The sequence below is a fragment of the Syngnathoides biaculeatus genome, chromosome 2 (genome assembly GCF_019802595.1).
Source record: "Syngnathoides biaculeatus isolate LvHL_M chromosome 2, ASM1980259v1, whole genome shotgun sequence".
Taxonomy (NCBI): domain Eukaryota; kingdom Metazoa; phylum Chordata; class Actinopteri; order Syngnathiformes; family Syngnathidae; genus Syngnathoides; species Syngnathoides biaculeatus.
In genome coordinates this window covers 23203241-23229428 of record NC_084641.1, presented here as the reverse complement: position 1 = coordinate 23229428, position 26188 = coordinate 23203241, and the positions used below count along the sequence as shown (strand labels likewise).

Here is a 26188-nt window from a genome sequence, read left to right as displayed (position 1 = left end):
ATTTCCAACTGGGATTGGTTCCAGCACACCCGCGACCCTTGTCGATGTATGGATGGGTGGATGGATGGATGGATGGATGGCAAAAAGATTTTTGAAAATTGGTTCACGAGGTACACCAAGTTGAAATTGATGACACATCTCACTATAAGGCAGGGGTGTCAAACAAATTTTTGTCGCGGGCCACATTTTACTTAGGGTTCCCGTCGGAGTGCTGTTATAACTGTGAAACCATAAAAATCTTTAATCGCCTAAACTAATTTACATATGAAATTTTTATGAACTCGTTTTTGAATCAGAAAAAGAGAGTAATGGAACTGTTGTTTGGTAACACAAAAATGCTTGTAATATCTCAATGTTATTTGTGATATAACCATTTGAAATTTTGGGACAGATTTGAACAAAAATCATGAAAGTTGATACATATGATTTGCTTTGGCGGGCCACATCAAATCATGCGGCGGGCCGGATCTGGTCCCCGGGCGTGGAGTTTGACACCTGTGCTATAAGGTGTCCCGATCAGGTCAAATGAGTGGAGAAAGAAAACACTAAAGCAAATGAAACTCATTTCTGAATGAAATGTATCGAAGTGAATTAAAACAAATTCAAATCTTATGCTAGGGAGTGTAGCAGAAGACGGTGTTGACCAACTATTTTAATGTTCAGATACATCTCAGTCATGCATGGAAGTCTTCTCTCGCACTCTTTCTGCCCGTCACGTGCTCTTATTTATAAGGGTCCGCAGTTGGAGACACATTTGTGTGCATGTGTGACGACAGCGAGAGCGACGTCTCCGGGCATGAGCGTGTATATCGGTGATGCGTACAGTTGCATAAGTGACGTAGGCTGAGCGTGCCACGCTTTTTTGAGAATGCAGACCGAGCAACGGTATTGTGCATGTTTTTCCCCGACTCCTTGGTGCGCGTGCGTCCCGCACATGTCAAAGCTCCGAATGAGCCCAACAGTAAAATGCAGTTCCGCGGAGATGCAGCAGGAGGTCCCTTCCTTGTGTCTTCTTCTTCTTTTTCTTTCGGCTTCTCCCGTTAGGGTTCGCCACAGCGTGTCATCTTTTGCTATCTTGGGCTAACCCGCGCATCTTCCTCTCTTACAATCACTGTCCTCATGTCCTCCCTCACAACATCCATCAACCTTTTCTTTGGTCTTCCTCTCACTCTTTTGCCTGGCAGCTCCATCCTCAGCACCCTTCTACCAATATACTCTCTCTCTCTCGTCTCTGAAAGTGTCCGAACCATTGAAGTCTGCTCTCTCTCACCTTGTCTCCAAAAGATTGAACTTTCCCTCTAAAGCTGTCCCTCTAATGAGCTCATTTCTAATTCTATCCAACCTGTTCACTCCGAGCGAGGACATTAACATCTTCATTTGTGCCACCTCCAGCTCTGCTTCCTGTTATCTCTTCAGTGCCACCATCTCTAATCCGTACATCATGGCCGACCTCACCTCTGCTTTCTAAACTTTGCCCTTCATCCTAGCAGAGACATGTGTGTCACATAGAACACCAGACACCTTGCGCCAACTGTTCCACCCCGCTTGGACCTATTTCTTCAATTCCTTACCACACTCTCCATTGCTCTGTATTGTTGACCCCAAGTATTTGAAGTCATCCACCCTCGCCATCTCTTCTCCCCGGAGCTTCACTCTTCTTCCTCCACCCCTCTCATTCACGCACATATATTCTGTTTTACTTCGACTAATCTTCATTCCTCTCCTTTCCAGTGCGTACCTCCCATCTTTCTAATTGTTCCTCTGCCTGCTTCCTGCTTTCAACTGCAGATCACAATATCATCTGCGAACATCATGGTCCAAGGGGAATCCAGTCTAACCTCGTCCGTCAGCCTATCCATTACTACCGCAAACAGGAAGGGGCTCAGCGCGGAACCCTGATGCAGTCCCACCTCCACCTTAAATTCTTCTGACACACCAACGGCACATCTCACCACTGTTCCGCTACCCTCCCTTGCTGCTCCCTTCCTTGTGTGAGCTTCATGAAATCAGACAGAATCACTGAGTAAGAGACCAGGCTGCGAAGAAAGAGTGCGACAGGCTGAGTAAATAAATGATTGCAATGGCAGGAAGCACATAGCTGGAGAGAAAGTCACAGGGGGAAGAAAGCACGAATTCAAATGAAGAGATGAGTAAGCCAGACGGCACGATATGCACGCATGTGCATTTGGAGGAGCAGGTACTGTAAGAAAGGGAATGTGAAGGAGGGAGTGGGGTGACTCAGTCATAAACTAACACTCCCAGTCAGGATGGAGGCATAGCAGGGAAAGAACGTGTGGGGTAAGGGATGCATGACAGAGCCCAGGGAGGGCGAGGAGTGGAAAGGAGGGAGGAGACAAAGAATTCATGATGAGCTTCAATTGTCAATTTCGTTTTTATTTTCTTTCTCCTTTCATGCGCCGACTGATGTAAAATAGCCGCACCAGAATAGTTTGTGTGTCATGGGTGATGGTGACGGTATTCAGCACAGTCACAGCCTCGCTAATTGCTCATTCGGGATGAAGCAGGCTGCAGGATCGTGGAAGCAACGCGAGCTCCCGGGCTGCTCGGAACACTGTTGATGTCACGTTTATTTTAATTGAATCTTCTCCAGAGATGGTTGGAAACATGAACATGAATTCCGCAATTAGGAAATTATGTAGAGCGCGTTCGACGAGAGCGGTGTGCACCAGAGGGTTTCTCCTTTTTGCTTAGGTCTCACAAACTGGGCAAAAGTGGTCGCACCCCAATGTACAGTAGCTGCTTCAAACAACATTACCGGGGTTAACTCTTGACTATCGAGTGTTCTCGTCTATCCTAAAACGGGGAACTGAAACTCAATTGACCTTTCGGCCACCGGAGGCAGAATCTTGCTAAGCCTGGCATGCAGATGCTCACGCACCCGCACATGCGCGCAATTTAAATTAGCAATTTAAAGAAATCTGATCATCTCAAAAATGAATTTCTCATTCTTTAACTAAAAAAACAAGATAAACAAGGACCCTGGTGTAAACAGTTTGTGGAAAACCTACTAATAAAACTATGATGATGTCGATGTCGAGCCCCCAAGAGTCATATGCGCCACTGTGATCGGTAGGTTTGCACACAACACTGTAAAAGTGCCATTCGTATCAGACCCGAGGGCCACGCGAACATTTAACTTTCATATTAAGGGGCAGAGGGGGGGGGCACAAAAGATCAACTCGCGGGCCGCAAATGGCCCCCGGGTCACCGGTTTGAGACCACTGTCCTAAAACATGATCCACTCCAAGAACATGTCATGTGTGGTTAATATTCTGGGAGAATGTGTTTTGGGCAGACGAGACAAATGTAAGAGTTTTTCATCTGGAACATCTGAGTGGGTCTTGAATCCTTGCGGGTTGCAGTGAAATCTCAAAATCAAAATCAAAATCAAGGCATCCTGGAGTGAAATGTGTTGAGCAGTGCCAGAAAGAGGGGTCTCATCCACATGTGATTGACTGTCCGATTGGATCATAAGCCACAACACGCAGCTCCAAATAACCCAAAACAGCAAAAAGCAAAACTATTGAACTATTCTGAAGTGGCCTACCATGACCCCTGAGCTAAACCCTATTGAACATCTGTGGAAGGAACAGAAACGGACGCCGTCTGAAGAAGGCATCCTCCAAATCGGGGACAGCTGGAGGAATTTACTCATGAGGTGTGGGCCAAAATTCCTGTGGACAGGTGCACACGCCGTAACTAAACTGGTTGCCTGCAAAGGTTATGCAACAAAATATTAGGTGAAGGGAACTATCGTTTTTGTCCTTTGTGTGTTTATGTTTGGAATAATTCTGTTGGACCACAATTCAGAAGCTCCACCAGATCTCAGTACATATATATATATATATATATATATATATATATATATATATATATATATTTTTTTTTTGTAGAATCGTACTTCGGTCAGTTTCACGGTATTCCAGTGATTTTCTTCCCTGCCCGGTGACCAGTCTCGGGTGCAGTCTCCCTTTTGTGCCAAATCAGCAGGAATAGCCTCCCGCTCTCTGCAACTCTTACACGATTGAGCTGCATATAAAAACAAAATTGGTATGAAATTGACACCCAGGTTTAATTGAAGAGGTTTTAAAAACCACATCCTCCCAAATCCCCAAAACATGCGACATTAGACAGTCTAAATTGCCCATAGGTGTGATTGTGAGTGCGACTGTTGCCTGTCTCCATGTGCCCTGTGATGGGCTAGCAACCAGTTCAGGGTGTACCCCTCCTCCTGCCCGTTGACAGCTGGGATAGGCTCCAGCGCTCCCCGTGACCCTCGTGAGGATAAGAAAATGGATGGATGGAGTTGCCTCACCAAATTCAAAGTTTGCGGCCTCTGGAACTGCTTTGCCAGCCCTTCACTGTCTGCTCGCCCTTCAGTTTTGGAGCCTTTGCAGCCTTCACCTCTGAAAGTGCAGCAGAAGCTCTATCAACTTTAGAGGAGGAACTGACATCGAAGGGTATTTCATATTTCAGAGATTCGAGACTTTCATACCCCACAATTTATCTCGATAATTTTGTCAGAGTCACGTGCCATCGGTGCGGGAGTGGACCCAAATGCAGGACTTCGAGACAAGGGCATAATGTCCAGTGGGCTATATTGCCGCAGTAGTGTCCGCACACGGCAACACAGTGCAAACTCAATGAACTGGCCAATGCCCGTGATGTAAACTCCAACATAAATCTATGGTTAATTAACATGCCGAATGCGCAACAGCTGTGACGAGCGCCAGACGTGGCACCGCCCAGAACGGTGACCAAGTCACGCCCCTCCTGGCAGTGCTCCAGCCCCGCTCATGACAGTCAGAGGTTAAGTTATAAATATACACCACTTAGCCAGTCCAATGAGCAGCCATACATGAAACGTAATTACACTGCTTGAACTGTGGCTCATGAGCTTTGTTCCGCATACTTTTCTTTTCCCATTATTTTCATCGGGCTTAAGACCGCGATTCCTGACCACGGGAGACATTTTTTGATGTTTTCTTCCAAAGTCCACCGTGGCTTGCCTGCACTTGATGCCACCGGTGGGTTGCGCCATTTACATTCGATTTGGACCGTCATACTATCCCCGGAATATTCTCGACGTCTGTCTTGGGATGAGTGCAAAAAGAAAGCGTTTAAGGGAAAGTTGAATACTTTTCAAATGTTGTTGACCCAGTATGTCAGCATCCTTCACACTTAGCGAAGACAAACATGAATGCAGTGAAAGCCTGGTAAAGAATCCCTATTCTCGAATACAGTACAGTCAATATTCGGTTCTCGAACCTCACCGTTCTTGAAAAAATTGGTTTTCGAACGGAAATTTAGAGATTTTTTTTGCTTCTGTTTTTAACCGAAAATCGGTACTTGAATGAAAATCCGGAAATAACATAATGAGCGCGGCCCGACCAGCTGACCCACGATGCGCTTTGTTGTGAATTCCCGTGCCGCCGAAAAATGCCAGAAATGACATAACACGCGCGGCCTGACCAGCTGACCCACAACGCGCTTTGTTATTGTGAATTCCAACGCCACCGGAAAAAACGGAAATAACTCAACATACGCGACCAAACAAACTGACCCACCCGCGACGCACTTTGTTATTGTGAATTCAAACCCCCCTAAAAAGCCGTAAATAATATAACGCACGCGACCCGACAAGCTGACCCACCCGCGACGCGCTTTATCGTGTAAAAAGCAACCTCTGTATGCAGACGTGTCGCCGTTGCTACGTTCACTGACTGTTTTTTCTTCCTACTGAGGACTGTTAAGCCCCAATCATGGCTCCAAAGAAGTGACGCTAGAAAGGTTCTTTGGGAAAAGAAAAGAACTTCCAGGGGGGAGTCACCCCGACCGAAGAAATTTGATAGTTAATAATTTTGCATTGCCTTTTTCTTGTGAACTTTAATAATGCTCTGGTCCATTAGCATTTCTGCATTTTTGTTTTGCTTCAAAGATTTCGTTGACTCGAGTTACGAGTTAATGTTTTTGTATGTTACTTTATTAAAAAATAAAAAAATACTTTTACCACCCCTCATTATTGCTTTTTAAAAGTTATTCTGCAATTTTGTTAATAAAAAAAAAAAGTTTACATGGCTGGGGGCTGAGTCGCTACAGATATGGCAATGCACTCCCAGCCAAACCTACTCTACTACTAACGCATACATTTTAAGCAAAAAATAAATATGTCTCTTAATTTTTTTCATGATATAAAGTATTTAAATTATAGATGTATTTCCACTATGCCGTTTATTATCAGGAAAAGCTAAAAAAAAAAAATGCTTTAAAAAGCCTAATTTCTTATGCTTGGACCGCATTATTTCTTTTTCCATTAATTGTAATGGAAAATACCGATTCGGTTTTCGAACAAATCACTTTTCGGACCACCCTCTGGAAGGGATTGTGGTCGAGAACCAAGGTTGTACTGTACTGTACTGTTTTGGTTATGCTGTATTGACAACCACATCATCCTTTGAAAAGGAACATATTTAACATAGATATCAGCAATTTCTGAATGTTAAATGCCATATTTTGCTGACAGCGTGAATCATTGCGGCCTCACGCTTGCAGTGGTGTGCGTGCATCCATTTTCTGCTCCAGGTTATCGTGGCACACTTGTGCGCTGCGACAAATCACCAGTGGGAAATCCTAAAAAATCCACTTGATTTGTCCGAATATATAATATAGAATACCATATTTGCCAGATTGTTTCATCTTTCTGCTGTGAAAGTAGATGGCGCGATGGACCGAAGATGCCCTTTTTGTTTGCACGCTTGCATATGAAGATTTTTACAATCATTATCATGATCTAGTTGCAATTAATATGCCGACTTCTAGGCTCCATGTACCCTGTATGTCTTGTATTGTTGTATGAAAGGGCCACATTTTCACATCAACATCAATTTGAGCGTTCTTAATATCAAAAGAATCGAATCAGAGGTCCTTTGCGGAAACCATTGTGGGAAGCTTCAGTTTTTGCTCACTAAGAGCCGCTGGACAGTATTTGTGGCCATCTACGATTGCAGTGGTGCATTGTACAGCCGCATAGATGTATGAGATATGTTTTTTTCAGTGAGTGAATTTCACTGCCATGGCACGTTCACCTCCTCGTTTGAGCCATCAGCGGAGATTTCCCTGTTCAGAGAATCTTCGGATGCTTATCTTTATTATTGTGGGTATGAATTTGTTTCCCGTCCGTGTGGTGTCCGCCCAAGCAACAGTATTGCGTTGGTTCCCACCCGAAATAATGTGTGCTCGTCAATAAGCTTGCAGAATTGAATGATGTAGTATGTAAAGAGAACACCCTCTAAATGAGAAGAAAATCATGCTCGATTTCAAATTTCTCAACCTTTCATCGCGCAAAAAAACTGTATTTCGGCAGATGTTCATAATTGACCGCACACCTCTCAATGTATTAAAACCGGGATTTTCCCCAGCCCGTCATTTACAGCGTCTTTTAAAATTTTTATTTTTATGGTTGTAATTTGGCGGCACGGTGCATCAGCTGCTACAGCGTTGGCCTCACAGCTCTGAGGTCCCGGGTTCAATCCCGGACCCGCCCGTGTGGAGTGTGCATGTTCTTCCGTGCCCGCGTGAGTTTTCTCCGGGCACTCCGGTTTCCTCCCACATCGCAAAAACGTGCAATATTAATTGGACACTCGAGATGGGATTGTGAGTGCGGATGTTTGTCCTGCGATTGGCTGGCAACCAGTTCATGGTGTACCCCGCCTCCTGCCCGTTGACAGCTGGGATAGGCTCCAGCCCTCCTGCGACCTTCATGAGGATAAGCCGCTCAGAAAATGGATGGATGATTTGTGAAAATGTTATTATCGAAGAATATAGTTTTAAAAGAAAGAGCAGAAGTAGTTGTTTCAACTAATGGAGGGCAATAGTTTGCGACACTCCCCTCAAGTGGGGGAAAACCAGGTAGTGTACAGGTACGCCTACAGTACGGGCAGTATGTAAGGGAAAATGAGCAGTGGAGTGACACATCTTCATTCATATTTTCTTTTTCTGCTTGATGCTTAAAATGTGTTTTGACACTGTGTGAGCTCTCATCATGTTTGATGCGTCTCGTCTCGTAGGTCTCTGTGGAGCATCAGTAGCTACCCACCCAACTTCCTCGTCTTGATTTATCAGCTACCTTTGGCTCATTGGGCCTTTTCTTCATCTGCCAATCACCCCCTTCGCCATGCGGCAGCCGACCCGCCCGTCCATGGACCGGCTGTGAACCTGGAGGGAGGGGGGACAGGCGAGAGGAAGGCACCGAAAGCTGGATTCCTTCAGATATCACGCTTCGGACGTGCTCCTGCACGCTGTTCTTCACCCTCCTCATCCTCCTCCTCCTCCTCCAGCGATGGAGAAGTGAAGGAGCAGCGGAAGGCTAGGCTGGGACAACTGAGGAGAAAAACACCACAATCCGCTCCACTTTATTCGATAAAAGGCCATTGAAGCGCACGAGAATTAGTCGAGCGTTTTTTAATACAAAATCAAGGAAGGAGAGAGACGGGCTGTTGAACACATGAACAAGCTGTCAGCGAGCACACGAGCGGGTCACTGAGCGGCGGACGGACAAGGGAGGAGGCGGGGAAGGACCAACGCAACACCAAATCAACCTTTGTGTCATGTCAACAACGGCCACAATGGGCGAAATGGCGAACAGCGCAGTGGAGTTTTACCCGAAAGGGACTCGAGGAGGAGGACGGGAGGACGGGGGCCGCGGAGGAGGAGACTTTGGGGTCACGTTGAAAGAGCTGAGGGAGCTGATGGAGTTCAGGGGGGGCGAGGCCCTGCAGAAGATCCAGGATAGCTACGGGGACACAGACGGGCTCTGCCAGAGACTGCAGTCCAGCACCACCGACGGTGAGTACGTGCGGTCGGGCACTCAAGGGTGAAAGCCAAGATGGAATGGGGACATGAATGGATGCGTGTTTGGTGAGATGCCGGATGGGTTTGCGCCTGACGCAAGTTGGCTCGTACCGATAAAGTCACCTGACCCCGTACCAGTGTGAAAAGGTGTTTCTCATTACTCTGCCACTTCCATCCGGCCAGACTTTGAAGTTCAAATCATTCAGTTTTGGTGGGGATCTAGAGAGAGGTTCAGATAATGGAAGTTGGACCTCAATGGAACTCCATTTTTATACTATACGTGGTCCTGGTAGAATTCCTGAAACTGTAAATCGAAGGATGTTTAAGACTTTTGTAAAGTTCTATACAGTGCTCTACACGAAAAGAAGGCCTCCAAAGTACTTCAAATACTAGGATTCTGAAATCATCTCATGCATTGTGTCATGAAACAAAATCTTTTATCTACTTTTGAAATGAATGAATTGAAGCAATACCAAAATATCCTCGAAACGTTCTTCCGAGAATTGTGGTTCACGGTCCAGCTTTACAGGATCCCTTCACAACTTTTGAAAGTGCAAAGCAATAAATGAATGCATTTGGAAGCATTCTTGAGTGAACAAACTGTAAACTGCTTGGTGAAAAACGGTGTTTGGGTCCCTTTGAGCCCTTTTATTAAAAACGTATAGGTTAGCATGTCAAAGAAAAAAAATACATTTGTGAATGACAAAAATGTTAACTCATCGAACCTCTTCATCCCACTGCCACAGTCCAATCCAGACTCCAGAAAGCACCTTGATCTGAAGTGGGTGCACACTGGACAAGACGGGTCATTGGCTGATGAATGGATGAAGGGATTTTAGTAATTGAAAGCTGATCAACCAAATCAATAAATGGATGGGGGACATCATGCAGGGAAGGAGTGCTCATGCCTGGGTTTCACATCTGCCTTTGTTGGCGCATATTCTTGTGGGAAATTGCACCACCATCGTGTGATTGCTCTTCTCACTGGTTCATCTTTCATCCATCCATCCATCCATCCACCCATTTTCTTTGCCGCTTATCCTCACGAGGGTCGCGGGGAGTGCTGGAGCCTATCCTAGCTGTCAACGGGCAGGAGGCGGGGTACATCCCGAAATGGTTGTCAGCCAATCGCAGGGCACATACAGACAAACAACCATTCACACTCACAATCACACCTCGGGGCAATTTAGAGTGTCCAATTAATGTCGCATGTTTTTGGGATGTGGGAGGAAACTGGAGTGCCCGGAGAAACCCCACACAGGCGGGGGATTCAACCCGGGACCTCAGAACTGTGAGGCAGATGTGCTAACTAGTTGTGCCGTCATTGATTGTGTTATTTCATTATTATTAGATGACACAATTACTTATTATTACGGCTATTTAATTTTTTTTTTTTTTTTTTTTTGCTTTTGAGCATATTTCTGAATGCACTAGACGATTGAAGTTAACATTGGTAGCACTATTTCATATTCTTGTTGGGCTCTGGGGTTTATATTTACATTTTATTTTATTTATACATTTGAGCAGGACAGTGGTCGACTAGTTAGCGCATCTGCCTCACAGTTCTGAGGACTGGAGTTCGAATCCCGGTCCATCTGTGTGGCGTTTGCATGTTCTCCCCGTGCCTGCATGCATTTTCTCTGGGTAGTTCAGTTTCCTGCCACATCCAAATAACACGCATGGTAGCTTGATCGAAGACTCTAAATTTGGTGAGTATTTGCATGTGAACGGTTGTTTCTATGTGTCCTGCGATTGTCCTGCGACTAGTTCAGGGCGTAGCGCTCCTCTCTCCACCAGTTAGCTGGGATCGGTTCCAGCATGCCCATGACCCCAGTGAGGATAATCGGTACAAACAATATATCAATTATACATTCGAGCCTTTTTTCTGAATTTTACTGGAGTTATTGTGTATTGGAGAAAATCTACCAAGCAGCTGTTTTATATCCCCGTTTGACTTCTTCTTCTTTTCCTTTCGGCTTGCCCCATTAGGGGTCGCCACAACGTGTCATCTTTTTCCATCTAAGCTTATCTTGTGCAACCTCCTCTCTAACACTCACTGTCCTCATGTCCTCCCTCACAACATCCATCATCCATCCTGTTTGACATTCAATTTAATTACATTTTATGTTCATTCCAACACATTGGCATTTTTGGCAAGTTCAGAGTCAGACTGGCTGTATCTTCATGTTTGCATGTCCTGTTAACAGTGTAAAAATACATGACAGAGCAGTGTTACCCAGAACAAATGTCAAATATCAGAAAGATCATTGATCGATAGGCAGATAGGTCAATCTCCCCTTGCATTCTGCTGAAAAAAAAAGTGATTGTGGCCTTGAAAAGGTGGGTTATCTCGGTTGCCGTGTATTTCAGCTCATTCAAAATGCATTTCCACACTTTTTTTTTTCTACCAGGGGTGTGGTACGCCTACACCTTTTCAATGAGTTTGTAGCCTAGCAACACAACGGGCAAAGACACGCCGGCTTGGATTCGGAAAGTGAGCAAGGGAGAAACAAAAATGAACTGTGGGATTGAGAGGCTGCATCAAGGCTACAGTATCTTTGCTTGTGTATGTGTGTGTGTATGGATTCAAGTGCAAGCAATATTTGTAAGTTATGTGGATTTGTTTCCAAATTTGTTTATTAGCTACCAGGTTTGATGCTGGCAGCAAGGTGGATCAGCTGGTAAAGTGTTGGCCTCACAGTTCTGAGGTCACGGGTTCGATTCCGGCCCCGCCTGTGTGGAGTTCTCATGTTCTCCCCGTGCCTGCGTGGGTTTTCTCTGGGCACTCCGGTTTCCTCCCACGTCCCAAAAACATGCGACATTCATTGGACACTCTAAATCAGGGGTCACCAACGCGGTGCCCGCTGGCGAATGGTAGCCCGCGAGGACCATATAAGGTACCCGTGAGGTATGTTGTAAAAATACCAAAGGCCACAAATTGTTACTATTACTTGTGCTTTAAATTCCGAATCTGACTTGCTTACGTGAATCAAAATTTTAAAAATACCTGTAATGTCATTTACTACAATAAATTAAAATGAAAATATTTTATGTACGTGTAATGAACTGAGTCTGAAATTTGCGCACACAAGTCACGTAGCTCCTCATACGATCGGTGCTCACGAAGTAGCCCTCAACCTCAAAAAGGTTTCCGAGCCCTGCTCTAAATTGCCCCGAGGGGTGATTGTGAGTGCGGCTGTTTTCCTCCATGTGCCCTGCGATTGGCTGGCAACCACTTCAGGGTGTACCCTGCCTCCTGCCCGTTAACAGCTGGGATAGGCTCCGGCACTCCCCGCCACCCTTGTGAGGATAAGAGGCAAAGAAAATGCATGGATGGATAGTTGTAATGCTGTTTTTGGATTACAACAAAGTGGCCCAAGTATGAGGGGCAGTTTGTGAAAATTTTCAGGATTCAGGACACAGCGTTTGATGTGTATGTATTAGAAAGCAAATCACATTTGAGGGGGTCTTTAGAAATTTGAAAATGAACTGGTTTTGGGGTATATCAAAATAAATTAAGGTTGGCCAGACAGATGGATAGAGATGGGAATGACCTGCAGCAAGTAAAGGTGATTAAGTATAGCGATGGAAATATGTTGACTGTTGCCAGTAGTGTGGTAAGTAGATGGAAATAATACTTTGAGAAGTTAATGAATGAAGAAAATGGGAGAGAAGGTACAGTAGAAGAGGCAAGCGTGAATGACCGGGAAGTGGCAATGATGCGCATGTCTGGTGTGGCAGAGAAATGTGTTAGAATAGTACAGGACATGTATGAGGGCAGCAGAACAGCGGTGACATGTGCCGTAGGTATGTCAGAAGAATTTAAAGTGGAGGTGGGACTGCATCAGGGATCTACTCTGAGCCCCTTCCTGTTTGCGGTAGCAATGGATAGGCTGCCATATTCAATAGAATACTAGCTTGAGGCCGGAAGAATTGAGGAAAAGTGTGCTAGTACCCATTTTTAAGAACAAAGGCGATGTTCAGAGCTGTGGAAACTACAAAGATGATGAGCCACACAATGAAGTTATGGGAAAGAGTAGTAGAGGCTAGACACGGGACAGAAGTAAGTATCTGCGAGCAACAGCATGGTTTCATGCTTAGAATGAGTACCACAGATGCATTATTTGCTTTGAGGATGCTCGTGGAAAAATACAGAGAAAGGTCAGAAGGAGCTACATTGTGTCTTTGTAGATCGAGAGAAAGCCTATCACAGAGTACCAAGAGAGGAACTGTGGTACTGCAAGCCGAAAGAAAAAGATTAATGAACAGTCATAAAGTACAATAAGTAGATACAGTACGTCGAATACTTGTTGATTATTGTGTAATACTAATGCTTTTCCTTATTGATTCAATATGGTTGTTTCTAATTTGTAAGTGCTGTAGGATACGAGGCGTTGTTCGGCCAATCAGAAGTCTCGTCTACCCGAAGCCCGATGCCATTAATCGAACGTGGGGGCTGCCGGATTAAAGTGCAAATGGAGGTGTGCCTGCTCCTGGACTCAAGACAGAGTTCCAACACTGCTGATCTGAAATGTATACAGTTTGCTGCAGACAAGATGGACGACTAGTCGCATACAAGCTTCCCTCCGCCGGCGTAGCTAAAGAGGAAGCCGAAGGGATTCAAGGAATTTTATTGTTATACTAACACAGTTACACACGTTATGCAAAGCAAATTTGATACACAAGGTAACTCAATGTGCTTTATATGATTAAAAGCGTTCAAAGAAATAAAACATTTCAAAATAAAAGTACAATTAAAACCGCATACAGTGCAAGAACTATCATTGAAAAGTGGAAATACTGTAAAAAACACGAGAAAAAAAGAAGAGTTTTTAACGTGGATATAGAAACATTCACACTCGGGGCTGATGTCACCTCTGTTGGCAACTTATTCCATTTTGTGGGCATAATAGCTAAATTCTGCTTCACCATGTTTGCTTTGTACTCTGCGCTCCACTATTTGACCCGAGTCAGTTGATCTCAGAGCCCTAATGGCTTTGTATACCATTTGCATTTGTTTCATGAATTCAAGACCTAAATCATTTAGTGATTTATAGATCAGTAGCAGAACTTTAAAATCTAATCTAAAGCTGACTGGACGTCAGTGCAGGGACTTTAGGATTGGAGTTATATGCTCTGACCGCTTTGTTTTGGTCAGAACGCGGGCTGCAGCATTCTGAATGAGCTGCAGCTGTTTAATACTCTTTTTGGGGAGTCCAGTCAGAAGACCATTACAGTAGTCAAGTTTGCTTGAGATAAAAGCATGGATGAGCTTTTCCTGGTCTGCTTAACACATACAAGACTTCACTCTCAATATGTTCTTCAGATGGTAGAAGGCAGTTTTTGTGACTCATTTGATGTGATTGTTGAAAAGTCAGGTCGCATTCAATCAGAACACCAAGGTTTCGGACTTGCTCTTTGGTTTTTAATTGTAGAGAGTCCAGGAGTTTACTAACAGCAATCCTTCTTTCTTTATTGCCAAAAACAATTATCTCAGTTTTGCTGTGGTTTAATTGAAGACAATTTTGGCAATTTTTCATCCGCTTTAAGTTGGATGTTTTGGAGACAAGGTAAGAGAGAGAAGACTTCGATGTTTTGGACATGTTCAGAAGCGAGAGACCGAGTATATTTGTAGAAGGGTGCTGAGGAAGGAGCTGCCAGGCAAAAGAGCGAGAGGAAGACCAAAGAAAAGGTTGATGGATGTTGTGAGGGAGGACATGAGGACATTGGGTGTTAGAGAGGAGGATGCACGAGATAGGCTTAGATGGAAAAAGATGACATGCTGTGGCGACCCCTAACGGGACACGCCTCAACTGAACTGTCGCCATCTGGAGACACTGCTAAATCTATCCATGTGTCATCTGCATAGCTATAATCAAAATTAAAGTTAGTTAAAGTAAAGAAAAAAAGCATATACAGGTTGAACAGCAGGGGTCCAAGAATCCTTGAGGGACCCCATAGGTCATTGACATTTGTTGAGATTTAACACTTTAAATGGTTACAAAATAGCTCCTTTCCTCCAGGTAGGACCTGAACAATTTAAGGACCCTTCCATTTAGTTTTACACATGTTTTCAAAGTGTTCAACAGCATATTATGATCTACCTTGTCAAAAGCCTCACTGAGATCCAACAAGACCAAAACTGACACCTTTCCCAAGTCAGTATTCAACATGATACATTAGCACTTTCATAAGAGCAGATTCTCTCCTGTGATAAGTTTGGAATCTTGATTGAAATTTGTTGAAATGTCCATTTAAATACAAGAAAGTGTGAGTTGATTAAAGATAACTTTCTGAAGAATCAAGAATCTTGGTTATGAACGATGAGATTTGAGATGGGTCTATAGCTTGCGAACACAGAAGCATCCCGAGCTCTGTTTTCTTTTAGGAGATGCTGAACAGTAACTACTTTAAGAGTTTGAGGAAACTCACCAGACTGAAGTGAGCAAATGACTATTTGTTGCAAAATTAGCTAGTACTGACTTTACGATAGTTTTGAAAAAGTCCGATGGTATTAAGTCAAGACAGCTCGTTGATGCTTTCAGCTGCTGAAACGATTTCTTTTGTAGAGTTTTTTTGGTCAACCATATCAAATTCTGACATGGGAACAGAGTTTTCCGTGGGTGGCTTCAGATGTAGGATCATTTTATCTTTTTTTTTGGATTTGTGAAGTTACTTAACATGATGGATTGTTTTTTTTCCCCACTAAAATAACAAGCAAACGCATTGGATTTGTCGGCTGTTACGAGTTCTGGAACTATCTGATTCAGGGGAGTTGTGAGACTGTCAACCACAGCAAACAGAGTGCGAGTATCGTTGATGTTCCTACTGGCGATTTCAGAAAATCGTTGCACTCTAGTCGTGCCTAACTCTTGGTTGAAATTCCAAAGACTTTGTGGGGCAGAGGTCATAGTCAATTTGGAGTTCAGTTTTTCTCCACTGGCGTTCTGCTTCCCTCCACTTTGATTTAGAGCTCTTGAGCCTCATTGTGCTCCCCCACGCTTTTCTTGGTCACCCACAAGATTGCCCGAGTTTTAACAGGAGTCTCAGCATTTGTGGCATTTGAGATTTTTGATATGATATTGTCCAAACGTTCATCAACCGTCCCAACATTTTTTCTTCAGTTGTGTACACGAGTTTTTGACTATTATACTATTATAAGCACATTTGACAAGTGTTTATGAGAGCTAATCCTGAATAACGTCGCTACTGCCCCCTTAAAGCAAAGGGTGTTTGTTCTTTAATCCAACCCACCAAGGCTTAAAATTCTCAACATTCCTGTAATATTTTTTGCATGATTTTGGTTTTGCCCGATGTTGATTACTTAAATCCATCCATCCATTTTCAACATCGCTTATCCTCATTAGGTTTGCAGGACGCTGGAGCCTATCCTGGCTGACTCTACACACCGAACTGGTCACCAGTTAGTTGTAGGGCATATCCATCCATCCATCCATCCATCAATCCATTTTCTTAGCGCTTATCCTCATGAGGATAAGCTGTCAACGGGCATTAGGCGGGGGGACACCCTGAACTGGTTGCCAGGGGCAATTTAGAGTGTCCAATTAATGTTGCATGTTTTAGTCATGTGGGAGGAAACCGGAGTGCCCGGAGAAAACCCACGCAGGCACAGGGGAGAACATGCAAACTCCACACAGGCAGGTCCGGATTTGAACCCGGGACCTCAGAGCTGTGAGGCCAACGCTTTCCAGCTGCGCCACTGTGCCGCCTCTTAGTAGAACATCTGAAGTTTATTTTTTTGGTTAATCAGAGGCACTTTAAAGGGTGGCAGGTGTTATGTTTGCAGACACCATTTACCAAGAATCTGATTATGATTAGAGTATTATTCTGAACAGAGTCCTCCATTGCTATTTACCGCACAACTGCATGTCCACAATTGTGTGTTATTTAAGTTGTTTACTTTTTACTTTTTGAAAAGATTTAGGTATTATTTCAGGTTATAGCTCACTATACCTGGAACTGGAAAATATCTGAAGGATTTTTCTAATTTTTCTCATCACCAAAACACTTGAATCAAAGGTGTGTAGACTCTTTAGATCCACTGTATAATAATACGCAAAACAGGATTTTTATCAAACATTCTGCTTTAACAAGGAATAATAATGTCTGGCTTTGGTTGATACTGTCAGAAAGAGATGCATTTATCAATATGCTTATTGTTGTGACTGTGGTTTGCGATGCAGTAAAACTATTTCTCCAGTTCACAATATTTAGAGCCGTGTCTAATATTTAAATTCTCTCTCAGATAGTTAAATATGGTTACCGAAATCTTGGTAACAGCTCTTGATACGAAGCAGTGCAATTATGCTTCACCGCAAACTACAGTCCATCCATCCATCCATCCATTTTCTTTTCGGCTTATCCTCACAAGGGTCACACTCACAATCACACCTAGGGGCAATTTAGACTGTCCAATTGATGTTGAATGTTTTTGTAATGCGGGAGGAAACCGGAGTGCCTGGAGGAAACCCACGCAGGCACGGGGAGAACATGCAAACTCCACACAGGCGGGTCCGGGATTGAACTCGGGACCTCAGAACTGTGAGGCCAACGCTTTACCAGCTGCTCCACCGTGGCGTCCAAACTCCAGTCATGATCATAAATTGAAAAAAAAAATCCAATAAAAAAACTAAATCAAAATTGTGCATTATTATCTTTGTCAGTGTATTCGGTGCTGGCTTGACCAGTTTGCATTTTCCAATGAACAACACTCAACAAAGACTTGTTGTAACTCAATACTACTACTTTCTCCCTCTCACTAGATGCGCACACACACACGTACATCCACATCGACTGTTGATTGTTGGCTGCAATTTTTTTCCATCCATCCATCAATTTGGGTTCTTCAATGAACCTGACATGCATGTTTCTGAAATGCGAGAGGAAGCTGGAGTACCCTGAGCAAACCCACGCAAGCGCAGGAAGAACCTGGAAAAAAAAAATATGCCGGCCACGGTGAGCAATGGGGATGGTAAAATCTGCAGCGCAAGTGGTCGGTTCCTGATGGCTGGATGATACCTGCAATAAAACAGAAAAGGGAAGTTATTGATGACTTTTTTTTTTTCCACAAAATGACTCAGCAAAACAAAAGAAGAGCACTCACAGAGACGAATTGAGAGTTTTTTCCGGTTGTCATGAATTTCTAAATTAATCTATACAGGGAGTCCTCGGTTAAAGCCGGTCTCGACCTAAGACGTTTCGACTTTACAACGCCAATTTGTCTGGCTTATGCTTGTCCGTGTTTGTGCGCCGGGAGCATCTTCGCATTTTTCGCCCTCTTTTTTCGACATTATCGCCCCAAAGGAGAAAGCTGTGTCTTTTAGCAAAGCTTCTGGGGTCAAAAGAAAATCCATTACCACGGAAACGAAGCTCGAGATCATAAAAAGATTTGAGAACGGAGAGACACCAACACCACCAAGGCTTCGGTCGGTCGACCGTGGTGACAATTATTAAATACAAAGCCCGTATTTTAGCGCATGTGAAGGGTTCCGTTCCTACGTCTGATATAAACAAGGTTCTTTGATAGTTGTTGAGATGGAGGGGATTGAGGACCAGGTTCCTTCGCAATAGCTAAGCACAGCCTCCCCTTGTTCTTCTCCATCCACCTCTCAGCAGTAATGCTGAGTACATCATCTTGTTTATTTCAAAGTATCTGTTTTTTTTTTATGCAAAGTATTTTGATGTAAATTCTGACTTTAATGGTGGAATCCGACTTGAGTCGCTCCTGGAGGAAGTCGTAGACCTCAGTCGTAGACCGAGGACTCCCTGTACTTGAATGCATCAATGTGAGGCAATTGCGGAAGATACATTGAATTTCAGAAAAAAATACGCACTGATTCAGGACGTCATCTGTAATGTGATACACGCACGTACACACACTGGTACGGACTCCCATCACTGCAGTATGAGACCATTACATCCACATTGAAGAGCGCGTGAGGAGGATGAGGAGCAATTATGGGAGAAAAAACAGGGAGAGATGGTGCGTGTGCGTGATGGGGGAGAGAAGAGAAAAGCTAGAACAGCTTGCCGCATTGTCAAGGACACATCAAGGGGAGATAGAGAGAGCGAGGGAAGAGAGGGTGAGTTGGAAGGGAGGGATGGAGGGATGGATGAGCCAGCGAGAGAGGGACCAGGAGGGATGGACTACACTGAAGAGAATAGCTGTGCCACCATTAGTCAGCGTCCCCCGTTTTTGTTTTTTCCCCCCCCCCTTACTCACGCTCTGTACGCCGCCTCGGCCTGAACCCCGTTAGGTGTCGTAACGTCACGTCTTTGTTCAAGGCCAGGAGCAACGGTCTCTGCAGCAGGCGCAATATCTGCAAACAGCACACGTACACAAAAAAGTGTCACAGTTTGAAGCCAAACACTGCAAGCGCATTGCTGTTGTCTTTCCTGGACAGCCAATCAAAAAATAAAGAAGATAATAAGACCAGCAAAAGACAAAATACAAAGCATGCACGCTGGAGGAACTACATCACTTGTTGCTGAGCAGAAACCTGTTCAAGAAGCCTGGGACTTGATACACACATCGCCATGGAAACTGCATCACTTAGGTGGGAGGTTGAAGGGGAGAGGAGGGTGAGCAGAACTTTGCCGGAACAAAACTAACGTTGGACTTCTGTTCAAAGGATTTCTGATAGTGATGTTACAAGAGGTGCCGAGTTCTCCGGAGCGTGCCTTTCCCCGAATCGTGTATCGTTTGGGGGAGGGGCCGGAAATGGCGACGTACGAAGCCTCGCTCCCCGCCTGTACCACGAGACAAATTCGGGAATTGGTTCCGAATTTGACGCGAAGTTTGACAGCAATATAAACTCATCAGGCTCCGACATTAAAATGTGGGTTTTGTGGGGAGTTGCCATCATCTGAAAGTCCGGATGGTGGCTTGAGTTGATGTACTATCAATATTCATCATTTTTGGTGAAAAATATACAGTAATGCCTCGGTTCTCAACCGCAATCTGTTCCAGAAAACGGTTCGAAAAGTGAATTGTTCGAAAACCCAATTGATGTTTCCCATTATAATGAATGGAAAAAGAAATAATGCGTTCCAAACCCCCCAAAAAAATTGGCTTTTAAAGCATTTTTTTTTAGCTTTTCCTGATAATATACTGCATAGTAGAAATACATGTATAGTTGAAATACTTCATATAATAAAACAATGTAATATATTTATTTTTTGCTTAGAATGTATGCTTTAGCAGTAGAGTACGCTAGGCTGGGAGTGCATTGTCGTGTCTGTACCGACTTGGCCCACAGCCTTGTAAACTTTTTTTTTACTAACAAAAGTGCAGAATAACTTTAACCAAACACTAATAAGGGCAAAAAAAAACAAAACATTTTTTTTATTTTTACAAAAAGTGACACGCAAAAACATTCGTAATTCGAGTTAACAAACAACAAAAATGCAGAAATGCTACAACAACTGTACGTACTAAATGTCTTGGGGGGAAGGTGTCTCGCCCCCTTTTAACAAAAAACAAATCCAATGTCATTTGTTTCTGCCGTCTCTTAAGAACATTTCTGAAGTGGTTCATCACGACATCATTAAAATTTTGGAGCGCTTTGCTACATTCGGATTAATTGGGGTGATTATTTCCAGGGTCGAGTGCTGATTTTCGTCCAATAACAGAAGCAAAAAAATCTCAAAATTTTTGTTCGAAAACGGTAACGTTCGAAAACCGAGGCTTTACTGTAATTCATTAATATGTACAGTAACTTAAGATGTCAGATGGTTGTGCGAGATTTCAAAAGAGGCGAAAATCATACTTTTTTCGGTGCAATGAATATCGTAGATTTGCAGGGCCCCTCGACTGCATTCGCCTTGAGCCATCCGATGACTAGCTACGCCCCTGGCAATGCGTTGGACTTGTGGTTGTCACGTTTGCCTCACATTTCTTGAGATTTAGGTTGCAAATCTCATCTGAAGCCTTCCTGTGGGGATTTTGCACATTCTCCATCTTCTGGTCTAGGTTTTTGCGTGTGTGGGTGTGTTTATGTGTGTGGTTAAATGTCACCTTCCTGCTACAAATTTGTGCATGTTCGGTCAATTGAAGACTCTTAATTGTTGAAAACTAAATGTGTGTATGAATAATACCTTGCCTGTTTGTGCCGTGTGATTGGCTGGCGACCGATCCATGATGCTCAAACCCCTTTGCTCAAAATCTGCTGGGAATATGCTGCAACTCAACGATGACCCTAATGAGTACAAGCAAGCGTTGTAGGAAATGGACAGACGGAGGTTGTATGAAGTGGCTGATTGGTTCTTTTGTATTCCATGTTATGAAAGGTATGTTATGGAAAAGAGAAGTATTTTAAAAAGTGTATCCCGTCTGTGGCTCTCCCTTTCTCTGTCCCCCCCCCCCCCCCCCCCCACCACCACCACCACCACCCTCCTTTTCTCTCTGTCAGGTCTCAGCGGGGATCCCACGGACCTGGAGCGTCGGTGTCAGGCTTTTGGCCAAAACTTTATCCCCCCAAAGAAGCCCAAGACTTTCCTTGAGCTCGTGTGGGAGGCCCTGCAAGATGTCACGCTCATCATTTTGGAGATTGCCGCCATCATCTCTCTCGCCCTTTCTTTCTACCAGCCTCCCGGAGAAGATTCAGAGTGTAAGATGAGGGTTGTTAAGAGGTTGGGGGGGGCGAGGGGCACGTAAAGCGGAGAAAGGTGTTAACAATTCTGTCGGCAGAGGTCGGAGCAAATCGTATTTTCCAATTGCAGCTCTGAAGTGGTCGGGCCCAAGCTGATGTTTATATTTTAGAAAAAGAAGATTGTTAACATTTGGAGTCAAGCACTCTCCATGATGTCCATTTATTATGTGCAGACAATCGCTTCATACCATCTTGATAAAACTCATCGTGCCACTTCCAGTGAAGATAATAAGTATTTGAACACCCTGGCATATTGCAAGTTCTCTAACTTAGAAATCATGGAGTTGTCTGAAATTTTCATCGTAGGTGCATGTCCACTGTGGGAGAGATCATCTAAAAAGAAAAATCCAGAAATCACAATGTATGATTTTTTTTAAAAGATTTTTTATTTGTGTGATACAGCTGAAAATAAGCATTTGAACACCTGAGAAAACCAATGTGAATTGGTTAGGGCAATAGCAGTAGCAACAATAGTAGTAGTAGTAGTAGTAGTAGTAGTAACAGTAGCCTTTGTCTCCAATTACAGAGGTCAAACGTTTCCTGTAGTTGTTTTCACCAGGTTTGCACATACTGCAGGAGGGATTTTGGCCCATTCCTACACACAGATCTTCTCTACATCGGACAGGTTTCTGGGCTCTCGCTGATGTATGACTTTTTTTAACCATTTATTTGTTTGGTACAGCTGCAAATAAGTATTTGAACACCTGAGAAAACCAATGTTAATATTTGGTACAGTAGCCATTCTTTTCAGTTACAGAGGTCAAATGTTTTGTGTAGTTGTTCACCAGGTTTGCACACTCCTCCACACAGATCTTCTCCAGATCAGACGGGTTTCTGGGCTGTCGCTGAGTACACAGAGCTCCCTCCAAAGATTTTCTATTGGGTTTAGGTCTGTAGACTGGCTGGACCACACCAGAACCTTGATATGCTTCTTACGGGGCGACTCCTTGGTTTTCCTGTCATTGCCATGTTGAAAGACCCAGCCACAACCCGTCTTCAATGCTCTGATTGAGGGAAAGAGGTCGTTCACCAAAATCTCACAATACAGGCCACGGTCATCCTCTCCTTAATATAGTGCTTCACAGTAGGGATGGTGTTCTTGGGATGGAACTCCTCATTCGTCTTCCTCCAAACACGGTTAGTGGAATTATGACCAGAAAATTCCATGTTGGTCTCATCTGACCACAAAACTTTCCTCCATGACTCCTCTGTATCATCCAAATTGTCATTGGCAAACTTAAGACGGGCCTTGACATGCATGCGCTGGTTTAAGCAGGGGAACCTTCTGTGCCATGCATGATTTCAAACCATGACGTCTTAGTGTATTACCAACAGTCACCTTGGAAACGGTGGTCCCAGCTATTTTCAGATCATTGACCAAGTCCTGTTGCGTAGTCCTGGGCTGATTCCTCACCTTTCTAAGGATCATTGAGACCCCGCTCGGGTTCCACTCCGATTGAGATTGACCGTCATGTTTGGCTTCATCCATTTTCTAATGATTGCTCCAACAGTGGATCTTTTTTCACCAGGTTGCTTGGCAATGTCTCCGTAGTCCTTTCGAACCGTGTGGAGCTGTACAATTTTGTCTCTAGTGTCTTTGGACAGCTCTTTGGTCTTGGCCGTGTTACAAGTTTGAGTCCTCCTGATTGTATGCTAACAGGTCTTTGAGGGTCAGAATTGTAGCTGATTGACAGGTGTTCAAATACTTATTTGCAGCTGTGTCACACAAATAAATTGTTAAAAAAAATCATACATTGTGATTTCTGGATTTTTCTTTTTAGATTATCTTTCTCGCCGTGGGCATGCACCTACGATGAAAATTTCAGAACCCTCCATGATTTCAAAGTGGGAGAACTTGCAATATAGCAGGGTGTTCAAATACTTATTTTCTTCACTGAAAGTCTTGGGCTACCCTGTTCTCAAGTTTTCTCTTTGAATGAGTGCCATGAGCCACGCGTTTGTCTCTGTCCAGCATGTGGCAACGTGGCGGCAGGAGCGGAGGATGAAGGCGAGGGGGAGGCCAACTGGATCGAGGGTGCGGCCATTCTCTTGTCGGTGGCCTGTGTCGTCCTGGTGACCGCGTTTAACGACTGGTCCAAAGAGAAACAGTTCCGGGGGCTACAGAGTCGAATCGAGCAAGAGCAAAAGTTCACCGTTGTACGAAAAGGAAATGTCATCCAGATTCCTGTAGCTGACATGGTGGTGGGGGACATGGCCCAGGTCAAATACGGTAAGCGGGTTGAGAACTCTTCACCACAGAGTGCACCATGAGTGGTTTTACAGGATGTACAGTAAATAATAAATACTCAAATGAGCATTATTCATTTAAGTATTAATTCCAACACAATCACCATTGTCGGGAAAGTTCATTTTCGACATGAACTAGTTCAAAGTTCAGTCCGCGGTTCAATTTGAGCTAAGTTCACAATTCCAAAAATGAACGAGTTCATTGTGGGGATTTTTTTCCTCAATACTTTGCTTATGAGCTTTTCTCCTTAAAATAGGACCGCTTCATCAGCCTGTTGTCGCCACCCTTTCAGTCCGCACTAGTAGCCAGCTGCAAATTTCACACTCCAATCTCAAAACATGATGAAAAACGTGTCGCTTGAATGCGGTTTTGTTCGGGGAATAATTGAAAAAAACAAACAAACATGCAACATAGTATGACTGTAACGATGGTGTAAGGTCATCGGTAACTGTGTAGTTACCTTGCCACAATGTTATTGTACGGTCTTTTCACTAAATTCTCATTGTGGGATAAATAATCATTTTCCTGTGAATCAGTTTTGACAATAATGTACGGTATTACAAAAGAACCACAGGAGAACATTCATTCATTCAGATTCTTCTCACTTAAAAATGAATACAATAAACTGAACAATGTTTCAACACTGTAAGTCCATTTGTCAAACGCTTGAGGGGTTCCATCCATCCATCCATTTTCTTTGCTGCTTATCCTCACGAGGGTCGCGGGGAGGGCTGGAGCCTACCCCAGCCGTCATCGGGCAGGAGGCGGGGCACACCCTGAACTGGTTGCCAGGCGATCGCAGGGCACATGGAGACGGTCGCACTCAAAATCACACCGAAGGGCTATTTAGACCACAGGTGTCAAACTCAAGGCCTGGGGGCCAGATCCAGCCCGCTGTATGATTTTGTGTGGCCCGCGGAGGCAAATTATGAGGATCAACTGCCATGCAACATTAATTGGACACTAAATTGCCCCTAGCTGTGATTATGAGTGCGGTTGTTTGTCTCCATGTGCCCTGTGATTGGCTTGCAACCAGTTCACGGTGTAGCCCACCTCCTGCCCGTTGACAGCTGGAATAGGCTCCAGCACTCCCCACGACCCTCATGAGGAAAAGCGGCAAAAGAAAGTGGATGGAAGCATTACTGTGTGCCCAAACATCACCAATAGTTCAAAAATCCATTACCCTTGATTTTGGATTCCAAAACTAGCTCATAAATTCCATTTGTAAATATGATGAGGCGAAAGATTGTCATGGTTTCAGAGTCAAAACGACCTTCGTAGGGAAATCGTAACGACAATGTGGCCCGTGACAAAAATTAGTTCGACACCCCTGATTTAGAGTGTCCAATTAATGTGGCATGTTTTTGGGATGTGGGAGGAAACCGGAGTGCCCGGAAAAACCCCCACACATGCACGGGAAGAACATGCAAACTCCGCACAGGCGGGGCCGGGATCGAACCCGGGTCCTCAGAACTGTGAGGCCAACACTTTACCTGTTGAGGCAACGTACCACCCACTCGAGAGGTTATATTAAAAACCAAAATGGGCGAACCCACGCTGAACAAAATAGTCTCTTTCGAAGAATAAATAAAGTTAATCTCACTCTCGTCTGTTTTCAGGGGACCTGCTTCCAGCCGATGGCATCTTAGTTCAAGGTAACGATCTGAAGATAGATGAGAGCTCTCTAACAGGAGAGTCGGACCACGTCCGCAAGTCTGTGGACAAGGACCCAATGCTGCTTTCAGGTTGGCCTTTGCATCTTTCTAATTTGTGTGAGGAGGGGTTGACATTGTGGGTGCCCAATTAGATGACTGTTTGTCACGACCAAAGAGCTTACAAAAAATAAAAAGTATGAATGTCTCCTACGTTAGCTTTTGATGTCCTGTTTCTGGAACGTTTTGAAGCTCCCTCTCAATGTCCATATTTTGCTTCCACGTCCCTCGGGACATCCAGGCACTCATGTGATGGAGGGATCAGGCCGCATGCTGGTGACGGCTGTCGGTGTCAACTCGCAAACGGGCATCATCTTCACTCTGCTGGGGGCTGGAGATGCGGAGGAAGATGGCAAAGAAAAAAAAGGTATGGAGAAAAGAAGGTGGGGTTGGGGGTGGGGTGGGGGGGGGGGTGGACGTGGACACATCACCGTGTGTGCGCGCAGATAGCCAGCGAGAGAGAGCAAGCGAAAAAGGTACCGAGGCGATTTGAGATAAGAGCTTGAACAGGAAGCATGCCAGTTTAACCTCATCGATAATTTAGCCCACATCCTCTCCGCCGCCCTCTTTCCCTCTTTGCTGTCTCCCAGTGTCACGCCTTCTCTTGGCTGCTTATCCATCTTCCTCTATTGCTCTTACTTGCTCTTACCTACTTGTTTACCACCACTCTTGCCCTCTTTCACTTA

The 26188-nt window shown here is 44.3% G+C and overlaps 1 protein-coding gene across 7 annotated transcripts in view; it reads left to right on the top strand.

The window, feature by feature from the left end:
* The first annotated feature begins 8290 nt into the window (after nucleotides 1–8290).
* Nucleotides 8291–26188, top strand: part of atp2b3b (ATPase plasma membrane Ca2+ transporting 3b) — a 59657-nt gene continuing 41759 nt past the window's right edge. For 3 of the 7 annotated variants that reach the window (XM_061809410.1, XM_061809439.1, XM_061809428.1), the window contains exons 1-5: nucleotides 8291–8865; nucleotides 21303–21500; nucleotides 23515–23772; nucleotides 25410–25535; nucleotides 25744–25869. In XM_061809410.1, the coding sequence (XP_061665394.1) occupies nucleotides 8628–8865; nucleotides 21303–21500; nucleotides 23515–23772; nucleotides 25410–25535; nucleotides 25744–25869 (946 nt within the window). In that variant the 5' untranslated portion in view covers nucleotides 8291–8627. Of the gene's footprint in view, nucleotides 8866–21302; nucleotides 21501–23514; nucleotides 23773–25409; nucleotides 25536–25743; nucleotides 25891–26188 lie in introns of all 7 variants that reach the window. The other 4 variants (XM_061809448.1, XM_061809419.1, XM_061809457.1 and 1 more) reach the window with 3 other exon arrangements.